Genomic DNA, 16,318 nt, shown 5'->3' with positions numbered 1-16,318 from the left:
CAGTTGCCTAGACGCTTCTCATAAGCCACTGGGGGCATATGTCATTGCCAACCAGGCACTCAGGTTAGACTCCTGTGGTTGATTCAAGTGAAGTGACTGCTCTAGGGGTCCAGTGGGGAGTCCCAGAATGCACACACATCTCTCACCTGAGGATGAGCAGCCTGTTTTTCCACCTGGGCCATGGGAATCCTCTGCCACGCACATCCCTGGGGCAGGCAGGATGCAGCCCCTTGGAGATGTGGTGAAGATAGAAGGAGCAGCAGGGTCCTGGTTTCCTGAGGATAGGTTTAGGCTGAGGGCTAAACCCACCCCAACCACCCAACAGCCTGGAAGAAGCTACATCCAGCAGGATGGACATACATGGAAGCCAGAGACCTGTTGATGGCGCCAGCTCGGCAACTCCTCCTGGAATAGCCCAGCCAACACCATTGTGTCCCATGACCAGGGCCTCCCGCCCACAAATGGCACCCCACCTGCCCATGGGCAGAACAGATCCCTCTGCTTGTTAATCTGGATGAGATAGACGGGAATGTTTCAGAGCAAGTTCAAGGGAGAAACTATCAAAACCACAGCCTGCCCAGTGCCCCTCCTCCGCACCCCTCCTCTCTTTCCAGACCCCCAGCCTCCACTCTACCTTGATCATCAGTTCTCTGCTCAAGGACTTGTCTTGACTATTGAGTTCCTTAAGATTTTCAGAGCTCTCTCTCAGGGGAGGGGAAAGAACGAGGGATAAATTTAGGAATAATGTGAGGGGTCTGAATGCAAATCCCTTTTCTTTGCAAACCCAAGAGATTCAAACTGCCTGAAGGAGTGTTCTCACTGGGCTCCTCTGAGCGCTAAGGTCTCATGGTACTGGGAGGGGGCTCTCCTGTTGGTCACTGGGGTCTCCACTCCCCAGTTCTACAGAACAGCTCTGTTTTGACTGCTTTGAGTTTCAACTGGGCATGGGGTTCTGTTGCTATAAACACTTGAAAATCTCCAATTTGGCTCAACTTAGTACCTGACACTTAGGGAAGCCGAGTCCTAAAGCAGAACTGGTGCATTAAGGACCCCGGAAGGTTTAGAGACCCCCTGCCGAGGCCCAGGCCCTGTCCCCAGCATTTGCTGCCTCCCAGGAGTTCCCAGCTGACTGAGGGGCCAATGGCAGACATACAAGAGATCCCCCATCCACCCTGGTCCTCCTATGGAGAGAGGCCTACCCACCGGGAAACTTCCCCCGTGTGTTCTTCAGGTGGCTTGTGAAGGTTTTCTGCAGAGCAGAGTTGACAGTGCAGGACGAGAAGAAGTTCTTCAGGATCTCGAACTCCTGGGGAAGGGAAGAGAATGAGCTGTGAGGTGGGGCACTGTAGCCCAGCTTGCTCTAGCTTCAGTACCCTTCTATTTAAATCTCCCCTCCTGGATGAGACAGATGCTCAGGGAGTCCCAGAAGGGCACATTTAGGACCCAAAGAGTAACACTCACAGGGAGCAGGATTTTAGCTCAACCCAGGGAAGGAGCCAGGTTGCAAGTGAGCATCCTCTCACTGGGACCTGGAGTTAAAGTCAGCGGGCCCCTGGCAGGAAGGTCCTAGGGACTGTGCAGGGGCTTAGACCACACACTGCAATCCTGGGAGCTGATAAATGTGGAGAGGCAGTTCCCAAGGCTTCAGAGAGGGGCTCCACTGGGCCTCCCACAGCACACCTGGGCCACCTGGATCCAGCGCTCCACCACCCTCACCCTGTCCTGGGCTGTCTTGCTAGGGTCCCCGAGGCAGGGGATGATGACGAAGCTGGCCACCCTTCTGACGTGGTCGACGGTGGCCTGGACGTTGGGTGTCTGGTGCTCATTGCCGGGCTTGTTCCTCTTGCCCCAGGTGGAGCCCAGACACGGAGAGGACACCACCTTCTGGAAGAGCTCCTGGAGAACAGGGGGAGTGTCACCGAGCCCTGCCACACCCCAGGTCTGTGCCTACAGCCCCCAAAGTCCCACACAGGAGTCACAGTTTAGAGCTGGAGCTCAGAAAGCTCAGGATGTGGCCTGAGCCTTGTGAGAGTCCCTGGCTTTTCTTCTCTGTCCACTGAGGACACCCAGCACAGGATGACCCAGGACCCAATACTGGCAGGGAAGGGAGAGGGGCATTTGAACCCAGCCCGTGCTGGCTAACTCCAAGCTCCAGATGGTGGCTCAACTAGGCTCATCCCAAGGGGGCATCTTCCAATACCCTGATCCCCCCTCTGGTCCCACTCCACATTCTGATGCACATCCCCGCGTGGCAGCTACACCCACAGGCCTTGTCTGTCTCCCTTGTAGTGGAGTACACATCAGGCGTCTAATAAGTCCTGAGGCTGTTGAGACTCCTGAGCAGACGGTTGGGCCACCAGGGTCCAGGCTGTACACAGTGAGCCCTTCCCTGCACAGATGGGCCAGGGCCCACCCAGCTTTCCATCTCTTCTACCTCATGGAGTTGGCACAGTCACTCTGTGCAACAGGTCCTCTTAATGTCCACCTCCACGGTCTGCAGGTGGACAGCAAAGGCTTGGGTGTTCAGAAAGTTGCCCAGGTCTTATGATTGGTAAAGGGTGGAGCCTGGATTTGGGCCCAGATCATAGGAGTCTGGATCAGGTCTGGGGCAACGATAGCAGAGGGAAGGCCTGCCCCACACCACCCTGAAAGCCCAGCTGCTCACCGCATCCATCATGGTAAACTGCTCCACCACCAGCTTAGGAGGGAAGGCCATGAGATTAAGCTTCTCACGCTCCTTAAGAGCCACAGGTGGAGATGGACTTCTCACTAGAAATGATGGTCCAGGTGACTCTAGCTAAGCAGCTCCTACTCCTGCTGGAGCCCATGTTGGCCCTTGCTCCACCTCCAACACTGCTGGTGGAGGGGACACTGGCTCCAGTGCTAGAGGGGGTGGTGTCAACGGAGCTGGAGCCAGCTCTACCTCCACCACTGCCCACTGCTCTTCTTCTGCCGCTGGCTGGAGCTCTGCAGCTGACGCTGGAGTGGGATAAAAACAAAGATTCACCCACATAGCTGACTTTCCATGTGACCTTCTAAACACAAGAAAGATCCCACTCCCTTCCAGGAATACCCAGCCTGCAGTCCCCCTTACCATCTGGCTCTGCCTCAGTGGCCTCCAGAAGCTCACACCGGACAAGGGTAAGAGGGTCACGGCAGCTCATCTCCTAGCCAGGCAAGGTGACATTCATGTACATCCCCTTTAGCTTCAAAAAGGGACAGCCTGAGTCTGGTCCCTCCCTAGTTCTAGTCCAACCTCATCATCTCAAGCTCCTGAGTGTGGAGACCCTCTGCTCCTGCTCTCATCTCAGAGCAGCACTGGAAAGTGTGGGTGGCCTCATGTACCTGCCCCTTGTCTAGTGAGTTTGTGGAGTTGAAACCATTGGGCAGTTACTCGACAACCTAATGAGTGGAGTTCTGCAAAGACTGCCTGGGAACTGGGCCAGAAGAAATCAGGGGCTGCCTGCACACTGCCACTGGGGCCAACCACCAAGAGAATATCTGTTCCTCAGTTCAGGCACAGAGGGGCATCTCTGCAAAGAACTCTGGTCAGGGAGGGAAGGAGATGAATCCTCTAGTGCTCGGTAACAATATGAGTAGAGGTGCTCACCGTCTCATGCTGCCAGGCATGGCCTGAAGTATGAACATGACCTAACTGTTAGGTTTCCGACACCTAACAACCAGCACCTGCTCAGGAATGACCCGCCCCTTATGTCCTGCCTTCTCTCCTCCTCACAGACACATGCACACACACACACACACACACAAAGAGGGGCAAGGGGTGTGGGGCTGATCAGGTGGGATCACAGCTGTGCCCTGGCCTGCACTAGCCTCCCCTGGGCTGCCCCGTGTTACCTTTCACAGCCTCCTGCCAGATGCCCAGAGGCGTCAAGAATTAAGGCTGAGCCAACATCGCCAACTACCAAAAAGATTCTCTTTCTGGGAATTTTTGAGCCCAGATACTCCAAAAGTTGGGAAACAACAACAAAACATCTTTGCCTGTTGACTGTCTCCAATCAAGTGAGGTGGATGGGGCAATGTGGGTGCCTGGTTACCAGAGTTCTAAGATCTGTTGAGGTCTATGACCCCACGTCATCTCTTGAACTGTACACAATGAGACCACATAGCCCTACCCACAGGTCCCTGGAAACCTAACTAGGGACCTAGTTTTGAGGAGACAGAGATGAATGCAGACCTCCTTTTCCTTACTATTTCTTCATCCTGGGATAGTCCCTGTGCCTCTCAGGTCCTCCCCAGTCTCTAAACCTGCACCATGGGAATCAAGCTAGAATCTACTTCCTAGGGACATCACCCGGTGTATATGAGATAATATCTATTACCCCTGTGGGCTGGTGTCACATGTACCTAAGGCACAAACTTAGAGATGGAAGAATAACAAGGAGGGGTGGGATGTAGTACAGAACACCACTCAAAACAGGCCTGGGCTCCAAGAATGTGATATTGGGACAGTCACTTCCAACTTGGCCTCATTTTCAGGTCAACACCATGAGGGGGTTGCAACTAATGGAAATTCAGATATTGCCATCTGTGGCATAAAACCATTCAATTGTTTCCTGTTTTATGGAGAATGAGACCGAAGTGCCTCATCTTGGCCTATGAGGTGGGCAGCCTCCACAGTGGTACCCAGTAAGCCCCACCCATGTTATACACTTCCCCGTGGAACCACAAAGAGGTTAGTAACTGGCTTCTGAACATAATAAGAGCCAAAGTGATGGGATGTCTTGTCTAAATTTTAACTAAAAATGTCTCTCACTTCCTCTTACTCCCTCTCTCATGTGCCATCTCTCTCTCTCTCACTCTGTCAAATCCCTGGAAGTGAGGAATCAAATACCGGTGTATTGGGGCTGCCCAATGTGGAGGCACATTGAAGAGAGAAGCAAGGGAGTGCCTGGGCCAACAGACAGAAAGGAACTCAGGCTCTCAATACAAAATGAATTCTGAAGGCTGAGAGTGAACTTGTGGGCCAGTCCTCCCCTAGTCGAGCCTCAGTTGAGGCCACAGCCCCAATCTGTTAAACTCACTGAGACAGAGGCACCCAGCTAAAACATGCCTGATTGCTGATCCACACAAATTGTGAGATTGTCAACATTTGTTGTTTTGAAATGCAAGGTTAGGGGCAATGAAGTCAGAGAGGGAAAGGTAACGAACACAGCCTACCAGGCCCTGGCCCTACCTTCCACCCTAGCTCCTGTTCTCTTCTCCCAGCCTCCCTCCAGTTGCATTGGCCACCTTTCTAACCTCCTCTGGCCAAACTCACTTCTGCCTGTGAGACTCAGGACCAGTGGTGCCATCTTCCTGACACACTGCTCCCAGACTTGTGCAAGGCTGACTCCCTCTTGTCATTCCGGTCCCAGAAAATGTCACCCTAGAGAGGTCTTTCAGACCCTCCTACCCAGTGACGCCCAGCCCTCCCTCACAGCCCCCTGATGTGTTTCTCTACAGCACTTGCTCTTTTCTTTCTCATGTCTTTGCTTTTGTCCATTTCCCCTCTAGACTGTGAGCTCCCGGCAGGCAGGGACCACTTGGTCATTTTCATCCTGCACTTCAGCCCACCAGGGCACCTGGCACAGGGTGAGTGCTCAGGACACAGCTGCTGAATGAGTATATGGGTAGATCTTGCACCCCGCCCCCTGCTTTTGACCAACTTTCATTGTGGAGATGAACACTAGTAATAGGAGGTACAAGTTGTTTCTGAGGCAGGGGGACAGCCAGAAAGACCTCTGGTTGACTCTTCGCTGCTCCAGGAGCTCAAGAATAGTTCAGTGGACACCAAGTAAATTCCAGGATTACAGCAGAATGACTTGATATATATATATATTATGTAATGGTTACCAAAATAAGTTTAGTTAACATCAATCACCAAACAGAATAAAAGATTGTTTCCTGATGATGAGACTTTTTAGGATCTACTCTCTTAGCAAGTTTCAAATATACCACACAGCAATGTTAACTTAGTGCTGTATATCAAGTATACCTCAATACAACTGAAAAAAAATAAAAGCAAAAACTCACTGGCCACCACTGACACAAGAGGCTGCCCGCCCCCTCGTGGCCAGAACTAGCACTGCTGCCCAGGCCGGAACTCCAAACAGAAAGGAATCTTTCTTCAGGTGTCCTCAAGGCAGATGCTCTCCAGGGTCCCAGGGGTAAAGCAGCAGGACCTGTCAGCTTCGAGGGAGTGGGAGGAATCTCGGGAGCCTACCGTGCACCTCTCTTGCTTTTCCCCACCAGGTGTCCTCTTCACTCCTAAGGCATCCTAACTGCAGCCATGACAATGATTTCCCCTACTTCCAGATGAGGACCGCAAGGGTCCAACAAGGATTAGTCTTCTCCCTGGACTCTGGACTTGGTGTCCAGTGCTCTGGCATCTTCTTCCTTATCCTCAGTTCTCATCCACCCAAGCCCCCTAGCCTCGTCAGTTCTAAAGGATCTCCAGGGGCTGGAAATCATTTTCTCAGGGTTTCAGAGCACAGTAGGTCATCAACAGAGAACCTAGTCCAACAGACATGTAGTGAGTGCATGGAACACTTGGAGTCACTCGCTGGATGCACTCCACTTTATACAGGAGGACCCTCACTGAGATCTTCTCTCCTGTTCCCAATGCCTACACAAAGGGAGGATGGGCTCATCACAGTTTTGGGTGCCCACAGAGGTGGACTGCAGGACCCCAGTCCTGTGATCCCCAGGCTGGGCCAGGGATGGATCTGGAACAGGTAGACTTCTAGGAACCTTAGGGATTCCTCTTCCCATCTCTGGGCCCCTGTGCACGAATCTAGGAGAACGGATGCTACTGCCCCGTGGGAGAGCTGCCTCCAACCTCTCTCCCTCCTGCCTCTTGTCACATCCCCGGTGTCAGCTCTTTCTTGACTGCACCTCAGTGTTCTCCATATGAGAAGTCAAGTGTGACGGAGTGTGCCTGTGCAGGTGTGATGATGAGGAGAGGAAAATGACCCCATATGGAAAAGGGTGCGCAGCAATCCTCTAGGATCTTAAAGCCACTCATTGCCAAAGGAAACCTGAGGGAAGAGGTGGAGCCTTGGCCAAGTAAGCTGGAGCTCTCTCTAGTCTTCAGGACTCTGACGACCTCCTGTGGTCTGGGACAGTACCTGCCTCTTTCTAGGCCAGTTTCCCAACTGCACAGTGAGGGGTAAGATGTGCAACAGCACAAGCATGTGCTCGGCCAGGACAAGTCATCAGGCCCCATAGATACATTAAGTATGTTTTAATGTGTATTGAAGTGTATTGAAGACATTAATATTGCTGTGCAATCATCACCACGATCCATCTTCAGAACACTTCTCATTTTACAAAACTGAAACTCTATACCCATTCATGAATAATCCCCCATTCCCCCTCCTCCCACCCACTGGCAAACACCATTCTACTTTCTGTCTCTCTGAATCTGGTGATTTCAGGAAGCTCTAGAAGGGAAATCACACAAGGTTGTATTTTTGTGACTAGCTTATTTCATTTAGAGTAATATCTTGAAGGTTCATCCATGGTGTGCCGTATATTAGACTTTCCTTCATTTTTCAAGGATGAATAATATACCATTGTATGTATATAGCACATTTTGCTCATCCATACATCCCTGGACAGATACCATAGCAAGGCCCACAACCAAGCCCAAAATAAAATGGGGCCCCAGCCAGATTTTTCTCAACAGTACCCTGGAGACTACTTTTTTAAGCCATATCCCATATGATATTTACTAAGGATTTAATCTTGGGCCGAGAGTTGCTTTTCAGAAACTCCATTTCTCTTCCTTAAGCAAGTTTCAACTACTTTGAACCAATGAGACAACAAGACGGCTTGCAAGACTCAAACTGCAACTGCATAAGTGACTGGAGGATGAACTGGGGGACCAAGAACTCCCCTGCCAATCATGTTAAGGACACCGTCTTTTGAACGTGGGATGTGTGACAGAACATGAAAATCTGTGCTTGCACAAAATAAGTGACTGGAGGATGAACTGGGGGACCAAGAACTCCCCTGCCAATCATGTTAAGGACACCATCTTTTGAACGTGGGATGTGTGACAGAACATGAAAATCTGTGCTTGCACAAAATGCCTAGGACTGCTCCCAAACTTACTGCACCCGCTCCTTTGCCCTTTTCAAGCCCTTTTCAACAGCCCATTGGGGAGAAAGATTTAACCTTCGTCTCTTTGCTGGCCAACCTCGTAATAAAGCTTTTTCCCCTTCTACAAGAGCGGGTATCCTGTTTGGCTAATGGGTGCATTGGGCTGTAAGCCCTTCCTTGATTACAATACTTGTGTGGCTTCCATGTTTTAGCTATTATGAATAATGATGCCATGAACATGAGTGTTGAAATATGTCTTTGAGAACATGCTTTCAACTCCTTGGTGGGGTATACACCCAGAATAGGAATTGCTGGGTCCTATATAATTATATTTTTAATTTTCTTTAGGAATTGTTATACTGATTTCTACAGCAACTATATATTCCCACCACAATACACAAGGGTTCCAACTTCTCCACATCTTGGCCAACAGTGGTTCTATTCTTTTTCTTCTTCTTTTTTTTTTCTTTTTGATAGATGCCATCCTAATGAATGTGAGGTGGTCTCTCACTGTGTATCTGATTTGCATTTCCCTAATGATTACTGATGATGAGCATCTTTTCATATGCTTATTGGTTATTTGCATATCTTCTTTGAGCAAATGTCTACTCATATACTTTGTTCAAATTTGATTTGAGTTGTTTGTTTTTTGTTGTTGAATTTAGGAGTTCTCTAACTATTCTGGATATTAAGCCTTTGTCAGATACATGGTTTGCAAATATGGTCGCCCATCCTATGGGTTGTGCTTTTACTCTGTTGATAATGGCTTTTGAGGCACAAAACTTTTTAATATCCATGAAGTCCAGCATATGTATTTTCCTATTTTATTGGCTGCTCTTGGGTGTCAGAACCATGAAATCATTACCAAATCCTATCTTGTCAAGTTTTGCCTTATGTTTTCTTCTAAGGGTATTATAGCATTAGCTCTTACACTTAGGTATTTGATTCACTGGGAATCAAGTTATGTATACAGTGTTAGGTAAATGTCCAAGTTGATTCCTTTGCATGTAGATATCCACTATTTCCAGCACAACTTGTTGAAAAGACTTTTCCCCATTTAATAATCTTGGCACCCTTGTCAAACATCATTTGATCACATGGGTGAGGGTTAATTTCTGGGCTCTCAATTCTGTTTCCATTGCTCAATATGGCTGTCTTTATGCCATGACAATGCTGTTTTGATACTGTAGATTTATAGTAAGTTTTCAATCAGGAAGAATCAGTCCTCCAACTTAGTATCTCCTTTCAAGATTATTTTTGGTATCTGGGCTTATTTGAGATTCCATAAGAATCTTAGGATGGGTTTTTTTCTATTTCAGCACAAAATGCCCTTGGGATTTTGATAAGGACTGCACTGCATTTGTTGATCTCTTTGGATAATGTTGACACCGTCACAATAAGGAGTGTTCCAATCCACGGTGATCGGATGTCTTTCATTTCTAATAGTGCCGGATGGCTGTTCAGGTGGGGGGGGGCCCTCCTCGAGGTAGTCGTGAAGAAACCCACAGTTCCTCCTCACTGTGCCTTCACCATTTCCTTAGAACCCATCAACAGTCAACAGAGGTCAAAATGCATGTAAAATGCACGCAGGAAGTTTTCAAAGATTGGATGTGCATGGAGCACACATTTCTTCCACTCCTCTCCATTAGCAAGAACCAAGGACTGAAGCAGCAGACCCTAACACATGGAGACTGCAGACTCACCCAGCAGACCCCAACAAACGGGGACTGTGGACTAACTAAGGGCCAGGGACTCGGGTTCCTGGCAGAACCATCTGGCAGCTCAAGCTGAACCACTAAGCCTTTGCCTGGCACTGCTGACTAACCAAGTGCTAAGACTGATGCTCTCTTAGAGCATCCTGTCAGTCTAGACTGACCCACTGACCCTGGACTGGAAAGCCAGGTAGATCAGGAGGTCAAGGCAAACAGAGTGGATCTCAGATCCAAGAGAAACTTACCCACAGCCCTCAGAAACAGTGAAAAAGATGGAGAACTCAAAGGTTTTGCTGGTACCAATGACTGTTTCTCATCCTCGAAGCCATCAGGCGTCTCCTTTGGATCCCACTGCTGCCACCAAACTGGTACAAAACAAAATAAAATTCAGTAAATTTTAAACATCTTATTGGCTTTATTCAACAGTTCATGAATCAGGCAGCATCCAGTCTAGCAGAGAGAAAGGACCTCCAAGGAGTTCTACAAAATGAAGGAATTTATAGGCAGAAGGGAGCAAGAACAAGGAAGTTACACTAGATAAAAAAGCGGGTTGGTTACTGCAAGGTTACTTTCCTTTAGAGGATGGCAGGGTTCTATCAGGAAGATGACCTACCTGCTGCGCATGAGGTGATTCCTGATTGACTGGTTTAAGATTCTATTCCTGGGAGGGCCAAAAGTCTAATTAAGTCTCGACTTGTTTATGTGAGGCATAGCCTAAGCGGCTCCATTTGGGTCTGGTGTCTTGTTTTAAACACATGACTTCTGCTGGTCCCTGCTTTCCCCAGTTACCCCCCGGCTGTCCCTTCACTGACCATTGTTGGTCACACACCCACTGCACCTGCCTCCAGTCCTTCCCCTTCAACACCGTAATCTCACACACAGCTCCTCCCGACACTATCATGACGTCTCCCACCACACGTCGCCTATACTTTCCACACTGCCATCAAGATGCTTCACAAACACCACCACCATTTATGTCCAATGGGCTGAGAGGCCTGCCCGTGCACTGGGAATCAGGAGCCGCAGGGTCTGTCACTTGGCCTCCAATCACCTATTGTACCCCAGCTGAAGGGCTTACCCTGCGGAGACACTCAGTTTTACCCAACTCAATCGCACAACATCTTTGCCCCAGGCTTCCTTCAAAATGCTCCACCCACTTTCTGCCCCAACTGCTCCTTGAGGAGTCATTTTGGGGTAGCCTTCGAGACCACCTTGGTGATTTTGTGCTCAGGCCCAAACAGATCTTGGCCGACAAACACTTTAACCATACCCCCTGAAATCATATAGCATAGGTAACTAGTGAATGGGTGCAAATTACTGGTTTTACTTCCAAAGGCCGTAATGAATATTTCACACCAGGAACATCCACTTTTGGGTTTTACTGTAGGCTGATATCACAAGGCTCTCACCCAGTGAGGCTCTCTCTTCCCCAGCCCTCTGAGCAGATTTCTCCAAGCTATATTCTGCAATACATCATTGTTTCTATCTCAGCCTGCTTCCCTCAGGTTGCAGGTCCCCTGAGGTTCCTGCCCTGACTGGCTACCACCAACCCATAGAGACACTGTCAGTCCTATAGGACTGGGTGTTCAGTTCTACTAGGACTGACTGACTGGACTGGACACAGGTGCGGTGGCCCTACCCACGCAAAATCAGGTAACTGAGGCAACCAAGAAGTATCAAAAACCTTAACCCAACATCGACAACAACTCCATAAGACCCTATCCTAGCCCTTGTGGAACAGTCTCATGAGTCTCTTGCCTAAATGGTTTTAGAGAATGGCCTGGCCCTAGATTGTCTATACCAACCAACGAAGGAGGGGTTTTTGCCTTTCTTAGAACCACTTGCTGAATGTACATCAACACACAAGTTCAAACCTACCTCCACCAGATGGCCCAAGAGGTTAAAATATTGCGTAATGTTACCTAAATCTTTTAAAAGATACCCAAGGCCCCCGAGATCACTGACCTATTTTCATGGCTGGTCTTTCCAAGTTGGCGACAATGGAAACAGACTGGATTTTAGACTGTTGCTTGTACAATTTTAGGATCTGTTACTATAGCCATCATCGGATATTTACTCTCTTGGCTACAATGTGCCCTATCCCTAATAACTCTATTAATTACCCTTATTAACTATCCCAACCAACTTTAAATTAACTAAATTAAAATTAATCAATACCCTGATTAATTTAAAAAATTCAAAATTTTTATGGAGAATCTACTTAACACAGAATACACTGTTGTAATCATTTAAAGTATACAGTTCAGTGCCATTTAGTACAATGATTATGTCGTGTGGTTATCACCACTAACTAATTCCAGAACATTTTCAACACCCCCAAACAAACCCATACTCATTCACACTATTTTCTCCTAACCCAAGCCCATGAAAACAACTCATCTGTTTTCTCTCCCTATTGATTTGCCTATTCTGGACAGTTCATTCAAATGGCATCATGCTATCTGTGGCCTTTGTGGACGACTTCAGTGAGCACACATGTTTCAAGGTTCATCCATGGCCGAGCATGTAGCAGTAGCTTATTCCTTTTTATGGCTCCATAATGTCCTATATTATGAATAGGGCACATTTGGTTTATGCAGTCATAACTGGATAGAAATTTGGGTTTGTTCCACTTTTGGACCACTGTGAATAATGTTGCTTTGAATATCCATGGAAAAGTTTTTCTTTGAACATATGTTTCCAATGGTCTTTTGGACATACCAACCTTGTGACTCTCCTGGTCCATGGTAATTCTAGGTTTAAGATTTTTAAAAATGGCAAACTGTTTTCTGCAGTGGATGCATCAAATTACTTTCCCACCAGTAATGTATGTGGGTTTCCCATTCTCCATATCTTTACTAACACTTGTTACTTTCCATTATGTGGAGTATAGCCTTCATTTTGAGTGTGAAATAGTATCACACTATGCTTTGAATTTGCATTTTCTTAATGATTTATGATACTGAGCATCTATCTAGTGCTTATTGGCCATCTGTGTTTCACCTGGAGACATGTCCATTGCAGCTAGTTACCCATTTTCATTGGGTAACCAATGAAAATGGTTTCATTTCAAATTTCTTTGAATGAAGTTTCATTTCAAACTTCTTTGTTTTTTATAATTGAGTTCTAAGAGATCTACCCCAGGTAGATTCCATGGCTCCAGGCTCCCCGGGGGCTACTAGGAACTCAGGCCCGTGGCTTAGCACACCACCTGCCAGTTCCAGCAGCCATAGACAGCTCTCATGGAACCAGGCTTCTGACAGGCTTCTGCAGAACCAAGCCCCCAGCCCACCCAGGTGCTTGCTGACTCAGGCGGCCCCAGGCAGCTCCCATGGCACCAGGCACTGGCAGGTTCCCATGAACCCAGTCTTCCATCTTGACCCAGCGCCTGCTGGCTCCTGCAATCTCAGGTAGCTCCTGTGGCCCCAGGCTACCAGGAATCCAGACTTCTGGCCCACACCAGCACAAACTGTCTCTCATGGCACAGGCTTCTGGCAGGCTCCCGTGAGCCAAGACTCTCAGATCATCCCAGCTCTGGCCAACTCTCATGGCCCTGGATGACTCCTGTGGTCACAGGCTCTCAATGAGGACCTGCCAAACCAGGGTCCAGTGGGGTTACTCGTGAACTCAGGGTCCCAGCTGTGCCCAGGGCCAGACACAATACCGTGGACCCAAGCTTTCCACTCACCCCAGTACCAGGCTGCTCAAGGACTCCAGCAACAAGCCTGCCCCTGGACACCACCAGATGGCCCACCCAGGACCCCTAGATGGGCTGAATGTGAAGGCTTTGGTTTACTAAAGCCAGTCTGTAATAAGTGGAAGAAATGCCTACTTCCTCAAATTTGCAGACACCAATGGAAGGTCACAAGGATCATGAATAATCAAAGATCCACGACACCACCAAAGAAAAAGAATAAAACTCCAATGACCGACAAAGAAATGGAGATATAGGAACTATGTGACAAAGACTTCAGAACAATGCTCTTTGAGAAATTCATAAAACTCTAAGGAAACAAAGATAGACTACTAAATAAAATAAGGAAATAGTGCATGAACAAGTGAGAAGTTCAACATAGAAACAGAAATCGTTAAGGAAAAATAAACAGAAATCCTAGAGTTGAAGAACACAATGACTGAACTGAAGAATTCAATAGAGACCTTCTAAATCAGATTCAACCATGTACAAGAAATAATTAGTGCACTAGAAGATGTGTCATCTGAAATCATCGAGTCAAAGGAGCAAAAAGAAAAAAAAGGAACAGATAAGATTGGGGAAAGGCAGTGTGAATTATGGGATACCTTGAAAAGAAATAGATAAGCATTATTAAAATACCAGAGGAGAAGACAGGGAGAAAGGAAAAGAAAGTTGACTTAAAAAAGTAGCAGCTGACACCTTCCCAAATCTGGGGAGAGATGTAGACATCCAAGGTCCTGAAGCCGATCAGTCACCCTAAAATTTCAAACTAAAACATTCTTCTCCAAGACACATTGTAACAAAACTATCTAAACTCAAAAAAAGGATCAAACAACATGATCAAGTTCAACATGATGCAAATCAATGAATGTGATGCACCACATTGATAGAATGAAAGATAAAAATCCTAAAATAATCTCTCAAATCAGAAAAAGCAGTTTGACAAATTCAACGCCCCTTCATGATAAAAACTCTCAAGAAAGGGTTACAGAAGGAACATACCTAAACATAATAAAAGGTTTACATGACAAACCCACAGCTAACATCATATTGAACAGTGAAAGGTTGAAAGCTTTCTTGCTAAGACAAAGAACAAGACAAGGGAGCCCAGTCTCGACACCACTCTTCAACATACTGCTGCAAGTCTTAACCAGAGACATTTGGCCAGAGAAAGAAATATAAAGCATCTAAATTGGAAATGAAGAAACAAAGTGGTCTCTGTTTGCAGATATGATTTTATGTAGAGAAATACTTAAAGACTCCTCCCCAAACTGTTAGGACTAATAAACAAATTCACTCAAGCTGCAGGAGACAAAATCAACATATAGAAATCTCTTGCCTTTCTCTACACTAACAATGAACTATTTAAAAATGATATAAAGGGCCGGCCCCGTGGCTTAGCGGTAAAGTGTGCGAGCTCCACTGCTGGCGGCCGGGGTTCGGATCCTGGGCGCGCACTGACGCACCACGTCTCCGGCCATGCTGAGGCCGAGTCCCACATACAGCAACTAGAAGGACGTGGAGCTATGACATACAACTATCTACTGGGGCTTTGGGGGAACAAATAAATAAATAAAAATTATTAAAAAAAATGATATAAAGAAAAAAATCCTATTTACAATGCCATCAAAAATAGTAAAATACTCATGAATAAATTTAACCAAGAAGGTGAAAGATCTAGAAACTAACAACTATAAGACACAGAGGAAAGAAATCAAAGACACAAAGAAATGAAAAGATATCTTATGCTCATGGATCAGAAGAATTAGTATTGTTAAAATGTTCATGCTATTCAATGCCATCTCAAGATTCTCTGCAATTCCTATTAAAATTCCCATGGCATTTTTCAGAGAAATAGAACAGATAATCCTAATATTCATGTGGATCCACAAAAGACCTCCAATAACCAAAGGAACCCCGAGAAAGAAAAAGCTGAAGGCATCACAATTTCTGATTTCAAATTTTATTACAAATCTATAGTAATAAAAACAGTATGATACAGGTATAAAATGAGACACCTAGACCAATAGAACAGAATCAAGGACCCAGAAATAAAACCACACACATACAGTTTGCTAACAGTTGACAAGTCAGCTAAGAAGACTCCATGGGGAATGGATAGTTTCTACAACAAATGCTGTTGGGAAAACTGGATAACCACATGCAGAAAACTGAAATTGGACCCCTATTTTACACCACTCTAAAAATGATCCCAAATTGAATTAAAGACTTAAAGGTAAGACACCAAATATAAAACAACTAGAAGAAAATATAGAGAAAAAAGCCCCATGAAACTGGTCTTGACATCGAGTTTTTTGGATATAATATCAAAAGTGCAAGCAACAAATGCAAAACTTAACAAGTGGGATGACATCAATCTAAAAAGCTTCTGCATAGCAAATGAAAAAATCGGCAAACTAAAGGGGTTAATATCCACAGTATATAAGAAACTCTTACAACTCAACAGCAAAGAAACCAACAAAACAATATGAAAATGGTCAAAGGACCTGAATAGATACTTTTCCAAAGAAGACATAAAAATGGTCAACAGGTACATGAAAAGATGCTCGTAATCACTCATCATCAGGGAAATGAAATCAAAACTACAATGAGATATCACCTCACACCTGCTAGAATGGTTATTCTCAAAGAGACAACAGACAACAAGTGTTGGCGAGGCTGTATAGAAGAGAGAACCCTGTGCACTGATGGTATGAATGTAAATTGCTACAGTCACTATGGAAAAAATATGGAATTTTCTCAAAAAAATAAAAATAGAAATATATATAAATGAGCAATTCCACTTCTG

At 46.4% G+C, this 16,318-nt stretch overlaps 1 protein-coding gene and 1 long non-coding RNA gene across 10 annotated transcripts in view; both read right to left on the bottom strand.

Moving 5' to 3' along the window:
- Nucleotides 1-16,318, bottom strand: part of LOC131398865 (ral-GDS-related protein-like) — a 144,706-nt gene that overhangs the window by 32,037 nt on the left and 96,351 nt on the right. For 2 of the 8 annotated variants that reach the window (XM_058532798.1, XM_058532802.1), the window contains exons 1-3: nucleotides 2,666-2,749; nucleotides 1,786-1,896; nucleotides 1,204-1,306 (exon numbers count right to left, since the gene is read on the bottom strand). The exons of 5 other annotated variants lie outside the window; for them this stretch is intronic. In XM_058532798.1, the coding sequence (XP_058388781.1) occupies nucleotides 1,204-1,306; nucleotides 1,786-1,896; nucleotides 2,666-2,716 (265 nt within the window). In that variant the 5' untranslated portion in view covers nucleotides 2,717-2,749. Of the gene's footprint in view, nucleotides 1-456; nucleotides 511-1,203; nucleotides 1,307-1,785; nucleotides 1,897-2,665; nucleotides 2,750-16,318 lie in introns of those variants that run through there. One more of the 8 variants, XM_058532804.1, reaches the window with a different exon arrangement.
- The window catches only part of LOC131398869 (uncharacterized), a 58,522-nt gene continuing 44,997 nt past the window's right edge, over nucleotides 2,794-16,318 (bottom strand). Inside the window, exons 3-4 of one of the 2 annotated variants that reach the window (XR_009217018.1) lie at nucleotides 10,061-10,180; nucleotides 2,794-2,979 (exon numbers count right to left, since the gene is read on the bottom strand). This is a non-coding gene — a long non-coding RNA (uncharacterized LOC131398869). The remainder of the gene's footprint in view (nucleotides 2,980-10,060; nucleotides 10,181-16,318) is intronic. The other variant, XR_009217017.1, reaches the window with a different exon arrangement.

Source organism: Diceros bicornis, chromosome 36, assembly GCF_020826845.1.
Source record: "Diceros bicornis minor isolate mBicDic1 chromosome 36, mDicBic1.mat.cur, whole genome shotgun sequence".
Classification (NCBI taxonomy): Eukaryota; Metazoa; Chordata; class Mammalia; order Perissodactyla; family Rhinocerotidae; genus Diceros; species Diceros bicornis.
Note: the sequence above shows the minus strand (reverse complement) of the source record. Positions and strands in the feature narration are given on the sequence as shown.